Source organism: Cyprinus carpio, chromosome B11, assembly GCF_018340385.1.
Source record: "Cyprinus carpio isolate SPL01 chromosome B11, ASM1834038v1, whole genome shotgun sequence".
Classification (NCBI taxonomy): domain Eukaryota; kingdom Metazoa; phylum Chordata; class Actinopteri; order Cypriniformes; family Cyprinidae; genus Cyprinus; species Cyprinus carpio.
The window spans coordinates 9489035-9505511 of record NC_056607.1 but is presented as its reverse complement, the minus strand read 5'-3'; the positions used below and the strand labels follow the sequence as shown (position 1 = coordinate 9505511).

At 37.0% G+C, this 16477-nt stretch overlaps 2 protein-coding genes across 2 annotated transcripts; both read left to right on the top strand.

The window, feature by feature from the left end:
* The first annotated feature begins 119 nt into the window (after positions 1-119).
* LOC109051657 (inter-alpha-trypsin inhibitor heavy chain H3-like) lies at positions 120-12310 on the top strand. Its single transcript, XM_042733801.1, has 22 exons — positions 120-271; positions 1295-1458; positions 1775-1879; positions 1975-2137; positions 2247-2357; positions 2460-2588; positions 2720-2836; positions 7433-7601; positions 7678-7788; positions 8204-8385; positions 8474-8653; positions 8830-8957; positions 9025-9197; positions 9825-9863; positions 10377-10448; positions 10802-10831; positions 11024-11074; positions 11156-11269; positions 11360-11534; positions 11644-11792; positions 11892-11976; positions 12055-12310. Exons 1-22 carry the CDS (start codon positions 194-196, stop codon positions 12167-12169), a joined length of 2640 nt encoding a protein of 879 aa, XP_042589735.1. The 5' UTR covers positions 120-193; the 3' UTR covers positions 12170-12310.
* Positions 12311-13225: 915 nt separating this feature from the next.
* LOC109051618 (galanin receptor type 1) lies at positions 13226-16014 on the top strand. Its single transcript, XM_019069118.2, has one exon. It carries the CDS (start codon positions 14124-14126, stop codon positions 15123-15125), a length of 1002 nt encoding a protein of 333 aa, XP_018924663.1. The 5' UTR covers positions 13226-14123; the 3' UTR covers positions 15126-16014.
* The last annotated feature ends 463 nt before the right edge of the window (positions 16015-16477 follow it).

Here is a 16477-nt window from a genome sequence, read left to right as displayed (position 1 = left end):
TGTAATTACAAATTATATAGATAATATATTTTCTTGCAAAGCATGCCTCGATATTGAGTTATTTGGTGTTCAAGAGACTCTTACTGCAAATAAAGGGGGAGGTTTCTTCATCCGGTCAATAACAGCCAATAGCATGCTGTGGACTTGAGTTTAAAGGCAGTGTGTGTTTCGAGGTCAGTTTCTTGTGTAGGTCATGATGGATCGAGCAGCTCTCCGGCTGATTCTCTTGGCTGTCTTTCTCATCTCAGCCACTTCAGATCCTGTTGAGAAGGTAAGGTCAAATCTTAGTTCAAGATGAAGAAGACAAAATCAGAGTCAGAATCAGGGTACAAAAACAGAATAAATATCTGTATGCGAGTTACAAATTATGTTGAATATTAAAAAATGTATGCTTTTATTGGTTAAAATCATCAAAAGTGACCATAAAGACAACTCTAATGTTGTAAAATATTTATTTTCCACATAAATACTATTCATAAATTATCACATTTACACAAAAATATTATTCGGCACAACTGTTTTCAACATTAATTAATAAATACTGTTTCTTGAGCAGCAAATCTTTGAAACAACATAATATAGTGATTTCTGAAGAATGAAGACTGGAGTAATAATGCTGAAAAAAAGCTTTGCATCACAGGAATAAATAAAATTTGTAAATGTAAACTTATTATAAATTACAATAATATTTCACAAAATAACTTGTTTAATATAGAATGAATGAAAATAAATATTAAAATATTATATTTATGGTTAAATAAATGCAGCCTTGGTGAGCATAGATTTCTTAAAAAAAAAAAAAAAAATAAACCTTTAAAAAATTACCAAACATTTAAACAGTAGTGTATCATGTATTTTGATTTATTATTATTTGATTATTTATTTAATATTATTTAGCTTGTCATATTATCTATCTGTTGAATAAAACCACGACACAATGTACAAAGCCAACCATTTATTATATAGATAATTTATTATATAGATAATATCTCTATGTTGAGATATTTAACACTGTTTTCATCTTGATTGTTTATAGCACTATTGTTGAGAGAAAAATATTATTTGAATTGACAGAACTATCCATCTAACTTTCTGTTGCTCAGTTGTGTACACTAAGATGCAGTCATTGAAAAATATTTGTCTTTTAGTCCAAAGGCCTTTTCCCCATGCCATTTTCGAGTAGTAAACATTTGAGCAATCCTATGCAAAAAGGAGGAGTGAATGTGCACCAGCCAATCACTTTCTGTTAAACAATGAGTATACTTTGATTTGTATACTGTTGATGTCTCAACAGAAAAAAAATGTGGATATATACAGCTTCTACATTAACTCCACGGTCACCAGTCGCTACGCCACAACAATCATCACAAGCCGTGTTGCAAACACACTGAATGAATCTCAAGAGATCCAGTTTGAGGTCAAGATTCCCAAGAATGCCTTCATCAGCAAATTCAGAATGTGGGTGAGCATAAGTAGTGTTATATAAGTAGAAATAAAGAGTTAAAGAAGCCATTTATAGCATGTGGGTGTCAGATCAGTTCCATCTGATAATGTAGCCAAACAAGAACAAAATATAGATTTAGAAATTTTTGTACTTTTCAATGTATTTTAAAAGAAATTGTTGTTAATTATACAAATACTTTCATACAAATTAACATATTTAGTGATGCTACCATTTGTGTGATGAATTTTGTTTACAATGCAATGTGTCTGAGATTCAAAATGTAAGTTTCTAGGATATTAAGGAAACGTCATTATGTCATTTTCTCCATAGGGTTATAGAAGGAAAAACATATGATGGTGTTGTGAAGGAAAAAGAAGAAGCTCAGCAGCAATACAATCAAGCAGTATCTCGAGGACAAAGTGCTGGACTGGTCAAGTACTGATTTTAAAAAAAAAAAAAAATTTAATTAGGACAATAAAAAAGTATTTGTAGTATGTTTAGTAATATGCTGGGATTTGTTTCTTTTTCAGATCTGTTGGAAGGACTTTAGAGGACTTTAAAACCTCAGTGACAGTGGCTGCTTTTGGCAAAGTGACCTTTGAGTTGACCTACGAGGAACTGCTAAAGCGTCACCTCGGCAAATATGAGCTACTCATCAATGCCCAACCAATGCAGCCAGTGGCTGACTTCAAGGTACAGTAGAAGAAGAAACAAAGAAGAAAGATAATTAGTTATGATGGACAATATCTGATTATTTAATTACTGAATTTTACATAAATAGATGTTCTTTTCCTCATATCAGATGGATGTGCACATCCAAGAGAAACCAGGAATTTCCTTCTTGGAGGTGAAAGGAGATTTGAGCACCGGTGATCTGGCCAATGCCATCAAAACCACTAGAGCAGACAAAGACGTAAGAGCTTAAATGAGGGTTAAAAACACAGTTTAGATGTTTTTATTAACCTTGTATGTTTAAAAAAAAAAGGTTACTATATGACCAAACTGATTATTTCAGGCATGGGTGACCTTCTACCCCACACGAGATCAACAGACCAAGTGTAAAAGCTGTGGAGAAAATGGGCTGAACGGTGACCTGCTCATAACATATGATGTTGAGAGACAAAATCATAAAGGAGAAGTCATGGTACATTTGTAAAATAACATGGATTATGAGAGTAAAATAAGTTTTTGAAAAGTGGAGAGGATTTTGAATGTCTGGCCAAGTAAAAAGACAATACTGACATTCATAATATACTTATTTTTCTGTTTTGTCAGGTATCAAAGGGCTATTTTGTCCACTACTTTGCGCCCTCTGATGTTCCACGTATTCCCAAAAATGTGGTATTTATCATTGATCAGAGTGGTTCTATGCACGGCAGAAAAATAGATCAGGTAAATGTCAGCATTTCAGCAAAATGAAAAACATATAATGAGCTATGAAATTGCATTGTTCAACTACATTGCACGATTGGTCTTTTAAGAGACATTCAACTTCTCCAAAGTTGGAGCAGTCAAAAAGTCCAGCAGTTAATCCATTTTAACTAACCTTCCACATTAACCATTTCCTTATAATTTGAAATTAAGAAAAAGTCTTGGGTTATGCATGTAACCATGATCCCCTGAGACAGAACGAGATGCTGTGTCCCTCTAGGGGACACTTTGGGGAATGCTGCCAGCTTGAAGGTGTCTGAAGCATGTGTAAAACAAAATTATAAAAGGGCACCTGCTGAATACGTCACCAACTCAGTTGTCTGAGGAGACATAAACAGGCAGGCTGAAGGCATTGGCAAGGGGACGAAGTGTCTCGTTTCGTCTCGTGGAACCATAAGTTATATGCAAAACCCCAGATGTTACCTTCAAGGTAACAAGCTGCATCCCCCTCTAGGGGACACTTTGGGGAACGATATCCAATCACGCCATGCTGAGGCGCTTACCTGTCCACCTGGTGAGAGAACACCAAAGAGGTGACAGACATATACCAAACCTTTCATCAGAAAGGGGCCAAGGCACTGACGCCTCAGGCTGCTCACATAACTTGGTAGAAATGAGGGAGCCCAATTTCAGATAAGGGGGAAATATCCTAACCAAAATAGGAACATAACCATCCTTAGTTTGCTATGCTGTGTGAGCAATAGTAACCAAGATACATAAGACCACGGAAGGGACTGGAAGCCTAGAGGAGCTCAAAATTACTACTAACAATCCCAGCTAGAACACAACTATCCGCAGATAGCTATATCCAGAGGGTCTTATGAAATGAACCTTCCTAAAATGCTGCCCAGACCAGGGAATGGGCTATCTACTTGCAACCCTAGCAGGGGAGAAAGCACTGTCTAGGCATGAGCTCAGGGAGACTGCTACTTAAAAAAAAAAAAAAAAAAAACATAAGAAGGGGAGCAGTCTGTGCTAGCACTGAGCTAGCACATAGCTATCCTCAGATAGCTATGTCCCTAGGAAGGCTAACTGAAGGGGATTGACTGCGATTACCCTGACCACAAAGAGTGGGCTGTCTACTTACAACCCTAGCAGGGGAGACAGCACTGTCTTGGTAAATGGCTCAATGAAACCGCTACTTAAAAACCCTAAGCAGGGTGGCAGTCACCGAGCTATCACACGGCTAATTCCACACAGCTAGCCAAATAACCAGGTAAACCTTCATGTGAAGCTACAGACCACAAAGAGTGGGCTGTCTACTTACAACCCTAGCCCTTCTAGGTAAGGATTCAAGGAGACCGCTACATAAAAAGCAGTGGAGCAGTGGAGTTATCATACAGCTAGTCCAGCACAGCTAGCCTAAATAACCTTCCTATAAGGCTGCCTAGACCACAAAGAGTATGCTATCTACTTAAAACCCCTGCTGAAAAAACCTGGTTAAATATGTTTTGATGCTGGGATACTGGTTTATGCTGGTCCTTTGCTGGTTTATACTGGTCATGTGCTGCCAAAGGACCAGCATAAACCAGCATCCCAGCATCAAAACATACCTAACCCTAACCAGCATATGCTGTTTTTTTTCAGCAGGGACCCTAGCAGAGGAGATAGCTATCTAGGCAAGCTGTCTAGTAGACCACTACTTAAAGACCCTAAGAAGAATGAGCTTGCACATAGATATCAAATTTTATGATTTTTCGTTGATGTTAATTTTATTTTATTCCAACATTATTTTAATCAGTTTGATGATCAATCAGTACTAAAATTATGTTAACTGTCAGAAATTGTTTTGCTTTAAGGGTTAGTTCACCCAAAAATGAAAATTCTGTCATTAATTACTCACCGTCATGTCGTTTCAAACCCGTAAGACCTTCGTTCATCTTCGGAACTCAAACTAAGATATTTTTGATAGAATCTGAGAGCTGTCTGACCCTGCATAGACAGCAATGCTGAATTAATCTTTGTGACATCAGTGGTTAATCCGCAATTATACGAAGCTACAGTACGAGAATACTTTTTGTGCGCAAAAGAAAAAAAAATAACGACTTTATTCAACAATTTGTCTCCTCCGCATCACCCTGGTGCCATTTTGGAGAATATCTGTTGGACCTATTGAAAGTGAAAAAAAGTGACGTGACATACAGCCAACGTATGGTAACCCATACTCAGAATTCGTGCTTTGCATTTAACCCATCCAAAGTGCACACACACAGCAGTGAACACACACACACACTGTGAACACACACCCGGAGCAGTGGGCAGCCATTTATGCTGCGGTGTCCGGGGAGCATTTGGGGGTTTGGTGCCTTGCTCAACGGCACCTCAGTCATTGTATTGCCGGCGTGAGACTCAAACCCACAACCTTAGTGTTTGGAATCAAACTCTCTAACCACTAGGCCACGACTTCCCCAACTTCCATGACTTCCTGCTGTTCTGTGTCAGATGCGTCACTGATGTCACATGGATTAATTCACAGATCTCCTTGCTACATTTCTGCACTTGGGAACATTTCAGTTGCATTGCTGTCTATGCAGGGTCAGACAGCTCTCAGATTCCATCGAAAATATCTAAATTTGTTTTCTTAAGATGAATGAAGGTTTATGAGTTTGAAAAGACATGAGGGTGAGTAATTAATGACATAATTTTTATTTTTGGTTGAACTAACCCTTTAATATATGGGTGTAGGAGCGCACGATGATCTCCTGCGGCACCCCCCAGTCATTTTATGCCCTACTGTCTATGTCGCCTATGCCACGGGCCGGCCCTGACTCAAGGAGACCGCTACTTAGCACATAGTTATCCTCAAATAGCTATGATCTAAGAAAGGGGACCACTGCAATTGCCGCGGCCACCAGCCGTGGGCTGTCTAATTATAAACCCTATAAGGGGAGACAACACTATTTAGGCAGGGCTCAAGCAGACCAATATTTAAAAACCCTAGGCAGGGAAGCAATCACAGAGCTCGTACATAGTTATCCTTAGATATCTACAGTATGTTTCCAGTAAAAGGCTACTGAAACTGCAAGTAAAACACAGCTAGCCTCAGACAGCTGTATTCAAGTAAGCCCTCCCTGCCATAACAATGGCTGGAATATAACCACCCTCAGATGGCTATCAAAGATCAAAGCCTGATGTAAGCAGTAGTCATAACACTAGGTGGCTGGACACAGATATCCTTGAATAGCATTTCCCTCAGATAAGGCTAAAGTTTGGCCAGACCATGGAAGTGGCCCTCAACTGGGGGGACAGTCTACTCAGCCCAAACTTACTAAGTGGGATTCAGAGAGTGCCCACTTAAAAAATATCCAGAAGCCTTGGGAGGCAGCCCACTCATCAACCCATCTGGCTTAATACAGGAAGGAACATTCCCCATAACCACCCTGAAACACCCTGGGAGAGAAAGCTCGCAAACGTCTCCCCACAGAGCATTCAATATATCCACTCCCAGTGAGGCTCTCCACACACAATAACATGCATATTAGAGAGCCATAGCTGAGCTGAATATAGCTCTGCCCGTGATCTCGCAATCTCACATGCTCGAAGCTAAAAACGACTCGGTGCTGACACTTCATTGTGCTTCAGACACCGGTCATGCTGGCAGCATTCCCTGCATGGGGGATGCAGCTCGAAGCTCACTTGAAGGGGAACAAAACCTACCCAGTCTCTTTGAACTCACATGGACCAATGTAAGACAGAAAGCATAAAAACTAGGGTGAGGCAGATATCACTATAATGGCAGAAGAAAATTAAAAGCCAGGTTCGCCCACATGTAGCTCAATGTCTAGCCCATCTACCCGTGTCCAATGTACCAAAAACAACAAACTAAAATATAAAACTAAAATAAAAAATAGCATTAACCACTCTAAAACCTATTACGGGAGTTCACGTGGCTCTGACAGTTCAACCTCATTAATACTTTTCTAAATTTACATTGCAAATTTCTCACTCACCTCTAGTCATATATACAACAAAACTCTGCAGGACAGTATTTTCCTCTTCAGCCCCCCCACAAAAAAATATTATACCAACATCCAAAGAAACTATTGAGCCTCTCTCAGTTTGATCTTGAAGGAGCCCCTATTATGTTACAACCACCTGACTCTAGGTGAGGCAACACAACAAAAGGGAGGCCACACATAGTGGTAAAGTTAACATAAACATTTAATCAGAAATTAATCAGATAATAATACAATAAAATACATAAAGGTGTAAATGAAAGAAAACCAATCCAGAGCTGAAGAGGAAAAGATAAACCGCAGTCCAAGGTTTTATCCCCAAGCCAATCACAGGTGTTCCTGATGCACGCTCAGGGGGGAGATCAAACCATGGAACAACTCCACCTAGAGGACAAATACAGAAACACCTTGGGCCATTACAATTGCAACACCCTAGAAGAACATTTTTGGAGAATCTTGCAGCATTCTGCATTTCCTTGCTATAAGAACAGGGATTTTGGAATTTCTTTAATAATAAAACTGTCCACATATGTTAAATATGAGCATGCATCCATAATAGAGAATGAATAACTTCCAGATCTGCTGACATGTTTTTCTTTAGACTCGTTTGGCACTGCTAAGGATTTTAAGTGATCTTGATGAGGATGACCACTTTGGATTGATCACCTTTGACAGTGAAGTTAACTTCTGGAAGCGTGAGCTCCTCAAAGCTACTGAGGAAAATCTGGAGAATGCGAAATCTTTCGTGAAGGAGATCAGAGATAGAGGAAGTGAGTTAGAGCACATAAATAAGGAGTAAGAAAGTTATGCCTCACAGTGATACAACTATGTTTGGTCTTCCTTTAGCCACTGACATAAACGCTGCAGCTCTAGCAGGAGTGGACATAATCAAGCAACATCCACGAGAGGGAACAGCCTCCATCCTGATCCTGCTGACTGATGGAGATCCCACTACAGGCACAGATTCACACTGACAAACACAAGCTAAACGGCATTTTATCATTGTATTAGTTTATTTAGTCAGCTCAGGACCAGCGCCATGGGGGGGTGGGGGGGGGGTTGGGTATATCAAATTTCATAACTTTTCCGCAAGTAGTTCTATGGGGTGCCATAGACTTCCAGAGTCGAAGAATAATAAGAAAACTAACGAATACAATAGGTGACATAGGTGGCCCCTAATAAATAAAGCATCAGAGACTGCACACGATCACAGATTGCAGGTTTCCCAACCGAACCAATTTGGCTCCTATTTTGTCAGGAAGAGAATAAGGCAAGAATACAAAAGAATACAACAAGAAATATGAAATTGCCTATGTGTCCATTGCTAATCCTTCAAATAACTCAAAAACATCAAATTATGATCTTTAAACAGGTGAAACCAACAAAGAGAAGATAATGGCTAATGTGAAAGAGGCCATTGGGACTAAATTTCCCCTCTATTGTCTTGGTTTTGGATATGATGTTAACTTTGACTTCCTAACAAAGATGTCACTGGAAAATAGTGGAGTTGCTCGCAGGATTTATGAAGATTCAGACGCTGATCTACAGCTGCAGGTGGAACTACAGATGATCTGCTGAGAATTAATTTTTAATGCTGAACGATTCTGTCTTTGAGCACATTTAAAGTTTGTTTGATTTTTAGGGCTTCTATGAAGAAGTTGCCGTCCCTCTCCTCACTGATATTCAACTTAAATACCCAGGAGGGACAAACCTTACCAAGACCAGCTTTAGCTTGTACTTCAATGGCTCTGAGATTGTGGTGTCAGGACAAATAACAGACAACAGTGTGGAGAGTTTCACCACTGAAGTCATCGCACTATCAGTAAGATCTTCACTAATCTTCTCTTTAGTGGCATACTGTATTATTAGGATCACTGGTCAGTTCAGTTGTGTAGGAGATGGAAATAATAGCTTTGTTTTTATAGCAGGTTATGTGTGAAAGTGGTACTGACAGCATTCCTAATAAAAATATTCACTAGTATTATTATTTCTGAGCAGAAAGGAAACAATGTGATGTATCAGGACACTATAATGACAAAAGACCCCAGTGATGTTCCACCTGAGAATGAAGATTTTATGCAAAGGTTGTGGGCCTACCTTACAGTGAAGCAGCTTCTGGAGAGACAGTAAGTTTATGAGTGAACTGACATTCTGCGATTTAAGCTGAACATTGATGGCATCTTTCTATCTCAGGGTACTTCTTAAAGGACAAGAGAAAGAGGATGAAAAGAAAGAAGCTCTTAAACTCTCCCTGAAATACCAGTTTGTCACTCCCCTCACCTCTATGGTCGTTACTAAACCACAAGAAGGTGACGTGGAAGTTGCTGACAAACCCAAAGAGGGAGAAGCGCCACCCAGACCTCCAGGTGAGAACTGAAACATTGTAGAAATTTGGAAACAAAAGTGTACAAACATTTGACTTTTAATATTTGATTTTATATACAGTACAATAACCACAGTGACGATATGAAACATTATGTATAAAAGTATTAAACAAGAATGTATCAACTGTATCACAGGTTAAACATTGCATGTAATAAAATATGATTAAAAAACTGCTTATATAAAACATAACTCTCCTGTATAAGAGTCATGAACTTCATAGATTTAGTTATTGTATTTATTTTTATTTTTATGCAAAAGGAAGTTCAAAAGTCATAGATCACTTGTGAAAAGTTCTAATTTACTATTGTCATTTTTTCTTTAAAAAATATTTCATAAACAATTTGAGTTAAAACCTAAATTGATTAACTTAAGTATGTCTCTTTTTGCTTCAATAAAAGCAACAGTCGAGCTGACATGATATTTAAGCCTGATATTTTCCACTCAATGTCAAGAATGAGTGCAGAATCTTGTGTTATGATTCTTTTTTTTTTAGAATGTTCATGTTTTAGAAAGTTCAACTTTGCATGTTTCCAGGTTGAAGTAAAAGAAAATGACAGATTGTAACAGTTTAACAATTTTTAACACTTTTCTCTTTCTTTTTTAATTAGTAATGAAACCCTATCGTAGACCTCAGAGTCGCTTAAAAGGTAGGTATAAAATGGTGAACTAACAGTTCATCTACACAAACAAATGCAGAAATTTAGATTAGTCACAAATGAAACGGCAGTAACCTCAGACATTTATTGCTGCATTGTGACACACAAGAAAATGTAGGGTGTGGATTTGGTTTTGTCCGTTAGTTGATTGAATTTTGAGAAGAAAACCAACTTCTTTCCCATCTTCTTCAACACTTAGTTCAGGGAGGGTCACTGGAGAAGACCTGCATACGTTGCCAGAGAGAAATCTGCTGTTTTCACTGGAAGATCCAGTTATGATATTTGAATTAAAAAATAAATTATGGATAGATAGATAGATAGATAGATAGATAGATAGATAGATAGATAGATAGATAGATAGATAGACAAATAGAAAAAATCATAATTTTAAATAAATATAAAAAATATATATATACATAAAATATATATATATATACACATATATACATACATATACATACACATATATACATACAAAAAAATATAATTTGTTTTATATCTCAGCATTAAGACATGGTGGTGCTGGTCATATTCCTCTTCTGCGTCATCGTCAAGGGCTCCGTGGTGGAATGCCTGGTATGGAAAATGGAAATTGCAACCTTATCATATAGCTTCCATAGTATTCACACAAAGCAGTATTCTGTTGACCATGATCATTAAGGCTATCCCTTTTTCTAAAATCTGTCTTGAAACCCCTCCATAAAATATATATATATATATATATATATATATATATATATATATATATATATATATATATATATATATATATATATATATATATTTATTTAGATTTAATAATGAATAAACACAGCTGTCATGTGCATATCATGCATGACTTGTCTAGTTATCAATTTTTGCATTATTGTACTTCATAAGAAATTAAAGTATTTTATTGTCTATATAATGCCTAACATTAATTTTCACAGTCCCAAGCTTTGAGTTTCTGGAACCTGATGGTATGTATGACATTGTACCCTTCTTTTTTCAAAAACCTTTAACAATAATAATAATAATAATAATAATAATAATAATAATAATAATAATAATAATAATAATTTCACTTATTGCTAAACTGACTTAGCATGAAAAGCTTTATTATTAATAGCCTGTATTTGGCTTTTTAATTACTAAACCTCTTTTTTTTTTAGCTAAAATGCACACAGATCTGAGGAGGGTAACTGTTATTTCTACAGTGTCAGGTACATAAGAAGGTCTCAAACTTAATTATTATAAAATTATAGAAAAATGATGATGTTGCATTTGATTATGTTCTGTTTTAGCTCCAACAGTTCATAGCAATCGTTTCCTGCTGCCTGTTGTTGGTCAGTCTAAGCCACTCTGTTTTGATGTTCCTGTTCCTCACAAACTCAGACTCCTACAGGATTCAGCTTCAGGTTACTATTACACATTTACTACATGCACATCCTTTTGAAAATCATCTTTTTCTTAAATTGAATGTTTTGTACATACACTGTGTGTCCTAGAGTTCTCTATGAATGGAGAATCCCTGACTGGACAAAATGGATTCCATCAAATTACTTTTCATTACAAAACAAACCATCATCTGACTATAAACACAACATCTATCAGATACCACGATGGCCAGAATCAAGTTGAGTTCTTATGGGGCCAGGAACCGACCCAACACAATACTGAGGGGTATATTAATACCTTTAAACTATATGTGTTTTTACTAAACTTGTGTATGTAATAGCTCTTTGTTAACCTGAAAGATAGAATTCATTCTTCAGCTTTTCTGTTTCATCAGCGTGTCTCTGATTCTACGGAGCAATGAAATAGACGTCACCATGGGAAAAATTCACATCGTTATTCTTCTCCATAAGGAAAAAAGGGACATGTTTCTGTGGCCTGCTGTTCGGCAACAGCCAAAAGATGTCAGTTTGACAGGCATTTTAGGTAAATTGACAATTTAGCAATCAAATAGTACATTTTGATTTGTAACTTGCTTTATTAATTAAACCAATATGGGTTAAATAACTGTTGATAATATTAAAGGAAAAACTGATGCTTCATATGAGGAGATTCAAGGATCACAAACACCAACTCTAAAAATAAATGACCAGGAAGTGAGCGCGAGCTGGTACGTGATTAACAATACGTACACTACTGATCGTTTTCTCATATTATACATCTGTTTAATCTATGAATGTGTCTGTAGGGAGGACATCACAGACTACAGACTTTCTTCAAAGCCGGTTATCAAATGCTGGCTTGTCTCGTTCTACGCTGTGATGCAGAGAGACATTTCTGGTTTCACTGTCACTAAGCTGTAGAGTTCAAAGCTGACAAATGATAAACAGAGCATGTTTCCATGTAAAACACTTGCTGGTGTTTGTGTTAAGTGTATTTTTTTGGCAAACATTATATCTCTGACACACCCCAGCATTTCAATAAATTCATTAACATAAAAACAATGTGTTCTGGAATTTTATTTTAACACTAACACAAATGATCCTTCTTTAAAATCTAAATGATTGTAAATTATGTGCATTTTAGGATTGGGGTTTAATCGAATAAACATTTCTGTCCATTAAACATTTAAACATTTGCCCAAATATGATATATCACAACATGTAACATCTATCACATCTAACATAATATTCATTACTAGCATGTCCAGGTGAAACAAGTACATACTTGTTTACATTAGCAAGTGACATAAATGTATTTTTTTTTTTTGAAGTTTTATTATAAGTTTTAAGGTTTTATTTGGAACTGCATTAAATGCAGTGGTAAAAAAATAAACTTTATAAATAGTAAAAATGACAGCTATTGTTATTTTCTCTGTTCAGTCCTAATGAAAACTTTTAAAAATCATCAGATACGTTTGAGTCTATAAACACAAATGCATAAACGCATATACTGTCTAAAGGTTTATGTCATTAACCAAGTCATGGTGATTCATTAGATTTAACTAAGACTTCAAGGATGTGGGTATTTGAGTCAGCAGTTACACTGACAATCTAAATTATGTACAGGACACTTTATCTCTATGTTTTGACCTTTGTCTTTGTGCTTTAAACATATCTGATGACGTATTTATGACTTACTGTAACACTTCCTGTAAAGGAACTTGAAGGAAATGTAAGATTATGTAACTCTTATTCCTCAGTATTAATTAATGGGGTTATTCACACACACACACACACACACACACACACACACACACACACACACACACACACACTTAAATGTCTTGTTTCATTGCATGGGCAAAAACATTCTTCAAAATATCTTTTGTGTTCCAAAGGTTCCATAGTTTGGAATGACACAAGAGTGAATAAAATTATGTCAAAATGTTAATTTTGGGAGGTAAATGTGATTTAATCATATTATTTTAACATGGCAAAGCTGTGCAAACAAATTGTCAACTCCCAGGCTAAAACATGGATTAAGGGCCTGGGATAAAAAGAATTCAAAGACAGAAGCTGGACGTTATATCTACTGACTTAACTTGACAGTTCACTAAATGGGTGGTTAAACAAAGCTCTGTGTTTATAGGCACTGCGTCACTGCTGTCAGGTCAAAGGCCATTTTACTTGCCTCTCTCTGGCTGTTTAAGTTTCCGTTTGAAGCACGGCTTTCCACTCGAGATCTTTTGAATAATACCATGGGAGTTCCAGCAGACTGATTTTGTGGATTATTGAGCTCATAGACATTGAATCTGTGAAGTTAATCTTGAAGTTGAAGGAATATCCAGCAAATCCTTGGAATGCATCTGCAACCACTGAAGTCACTACAGGCAAGTGCAACATTGTTATGGCTTTGCATCTGCCATATCTATAAAGGAATTACAGAGGAAATAAATCTGTGGAAAGACAAATAAACAATGATTTCAGGCAACTTTTTGTTTCTCCTGAAAAGAACTAAACCAATAGTATTTCTGCACTTGGAGTCCTGCAATCATTAACTATTGATGCATTCCAGAGCGTTTTATCAAGACTACTGTACAGTATAATCTTTTCTGGACCTCACAGGCAAAACTACAAGAATGCACAAGGATGTACACTGTATAACCAGAGGACTGTTGACAAATGTTTGAACATTTTCTAATGGTCTGAGAGACGCCTCGAAAGGGAAATAGTAGTAAAACTTTGTCCAGGTTTGTACAGTATTTGCTGCATGAATGTTGTAGAACTGTTTGTAGAGATGCATGAAAATAATACTTGGAATTAAGAACCAATTACATTTATAATCAGATTGTTGTTAATTGTTGGACACTCCATTATGGTTAATGAGACTACAGAGACGAACAGTTCCAGTCATGGACTGAGTGATGTTGAGCGAGTGTTGGTACCCATATTTGACAGCTTCATCCTGGTAACCGGGGTGGTGGGACACATCCTGGTTCTTATCGTCATCTGTCGTACAATGCGGCGAGGACTTGGACAGCCCAGTGGAGGAAGGACAGGAGGACTCCGACAAACAAATGCAAATGGCACGGATGTTCTTCTTATGTCATTAAGTGTGGCAGACCTTCTCCTCCTTTCCTGTCTTCCATACCACACAGTCGCCATTGCAACCCGTCACTGGCCATTTGGAAGCTTCATGTGCAAGTCTGTGAGCTTCTTGAGTGCGATGTGTACAGCGGCGAGTGCCTTTACGCTGGCCACTTTGGCTTTTGCACGGTACATCATTGTGGTCCATCAGTCAAAAGCATATCAATGGCGTAAAGAGGGGCATTTAAAAGTAGTTGCGGGTGTACTGTGGATACCAGCGGTCATCCTGGCATCACCTCAGTTTGCTTGGAGGACACTGGACAACCATAAAGCCCATGAGAACCTGGCCTGTTTCAATTTCCTGTCTGACAAAGGCCAGTTGGCATATGGAGTGTGCCATTTCCTACTTGCTTTTGCATTTCCCCTTGGGATCATTGTAATAGCCTATGTCAAGATATACCATTTCCTCAAAACAACTAGACAGGGCCGCACAACTCCGATTGACCATTTGGAGCACTACCATGTGCATGTGACCCAGACATCTGCTTTGTTAGTGCTGGCTTTTGCATTGTGTTGGCTGCCATCCTATGGCTTGATGTTTGCCCAAATAGCTGAGGATGATAAAGCGGCTGGTCCTTTACCTCACTTTGGACCTTTTGCTACCTTTGCTCGCATAATGGCAACCTCTTCTACAGTGGCCAACCCCATTCTCTACGTTTTTATGTCAGAGAAATTCAGGAAGGAACTAATGGACCTGGGTCGAAGAGTCTGTAGAAATAGACCCTCCTAAAGTCACACAGTTAAGAGTTAATCATGATTTATTCCATAAAGTTGTTTACATGCTTGAATGGCTGTATATAATGTACTAACAATGAACATTTTGTTTATAAACAAATGTGTAGAACATGTGATGCAAAAATGACCAATGGTTTTAACACTAAGGAACTTAGTTCTGGTATTTAAATGTACTAATTTTGCAGCCTTATAAAATGTCAAGAGGAACCAAACAGCTGGCATTGTACATTGTTTTAATAGTTTGTGTTGGTTAAACTTCAAATTTGTCAAGGGCTTGTTTGACTTGAGTTTTAAGGAGAATATGCACTCTTAAAAAAAGAAAGAAAAAAAAAGAAATGAAGGTTCATTATTGACATCTATGTTTCCGTGAAGAATCTTTAACATCCAGGGAACCTTTACATTTCACAAAAGACTCTAAATTGTGGAAAAAGTTTCTTCAGATAATTAACATGTTTGTCACGTTTAGAAAATTTTAAGAACTGATCACTGAAAGATTCTTTGGGGAACCTCCAATTTTTCGTCTGTGTGAAACCTTTATTTTAAAGATCACATCTAAAGGAATATTTGATGAATTTGCAAATCTCTTTTGTGGTTCAAATCTTTTTTGCTTGAGAGGGAATATTAAATCATAAATTTAAAAGGAGAAGGCAGCTTTTGAGAAAAAAACAATGTAATTTTCCATTTTAAATGTGTTCTTTTGATTACACTTCTATGTTAAAAATATATTTTCAGTATGGAGGCATAATGAAAGAACTACAATTAATTTACAATTACAATTAATCCAGAACACGGCAGCAAGATCAATTTTTAATGAGCCAAAAAGAATGCACGTCACACCTCTGTTTATCAAATTGCACTGCCTACAAATAGCTGCTCACATAAAATTCAAGGCATTAATGTTTGCCTACAAAACCACCACGAGCTCTGTACCCCTTTACCTAAATTCACTACTTCTGACTTATGTGCCCTCTAGAAGCTTGCATTCTCCAAGTGAACGTTGCTTTATTTTGCCATCCCAAAGAGGCACAAAATCACTTTCACAGACTTTAAAATTAAATGTTCCCTCCTGGTGGAATGACCATATATATATATAGCTTTTCTAATATTTTTTTGTATTCTATTTCTTTTTTTTATTATACAATTAACAAAAGCAAAAAAGGCCTCTAACACCATCTCCTACTATTCTTCTACTATACCAAAAGTTTTCTTTTTATTTATTATATAATAATAATAATAATAAAACTTTCTATGTGTTCTGCGTTAAGCTAACTGAGACTTGTTATAGCACTTGCGTATCATTGCTCTTTTGATTTTGATTGCTTCCATTATCCTCATTTGTAAGTCGCT

Bases quoted from the DNA above. Each gene is read 5' to 3' on its own strand.
- LOC109051657 (XM_042733801.1), top strand. From the start codon at position 194: ATGATGGATCGAGCAGCTCTCCGGCTGATTCTCTTGGCTGTCTTTCTC. The intron at 2,138-2,246 runs GTACAGTAGAAG...TCCTCATATCAG, and splicing joins AGCCAGTGGCTGACTTCAAG to ATGGATGTGCACATCCAAGA. The intron at 7,602-7,677 runs GTGAGTTAGAGC...GTCTTCCTTTAG, and splicing joins GGAGATCAGAGATAGAGGAA to CCACTGACATAAACGCTGCA.
- LOC109051618 (XM_019069118.2), top strand. From the start codon at position 14,124: ATGGTTAATGAGACTACAGAGACGAACAGTTCCAGTCATGGACTGAGT.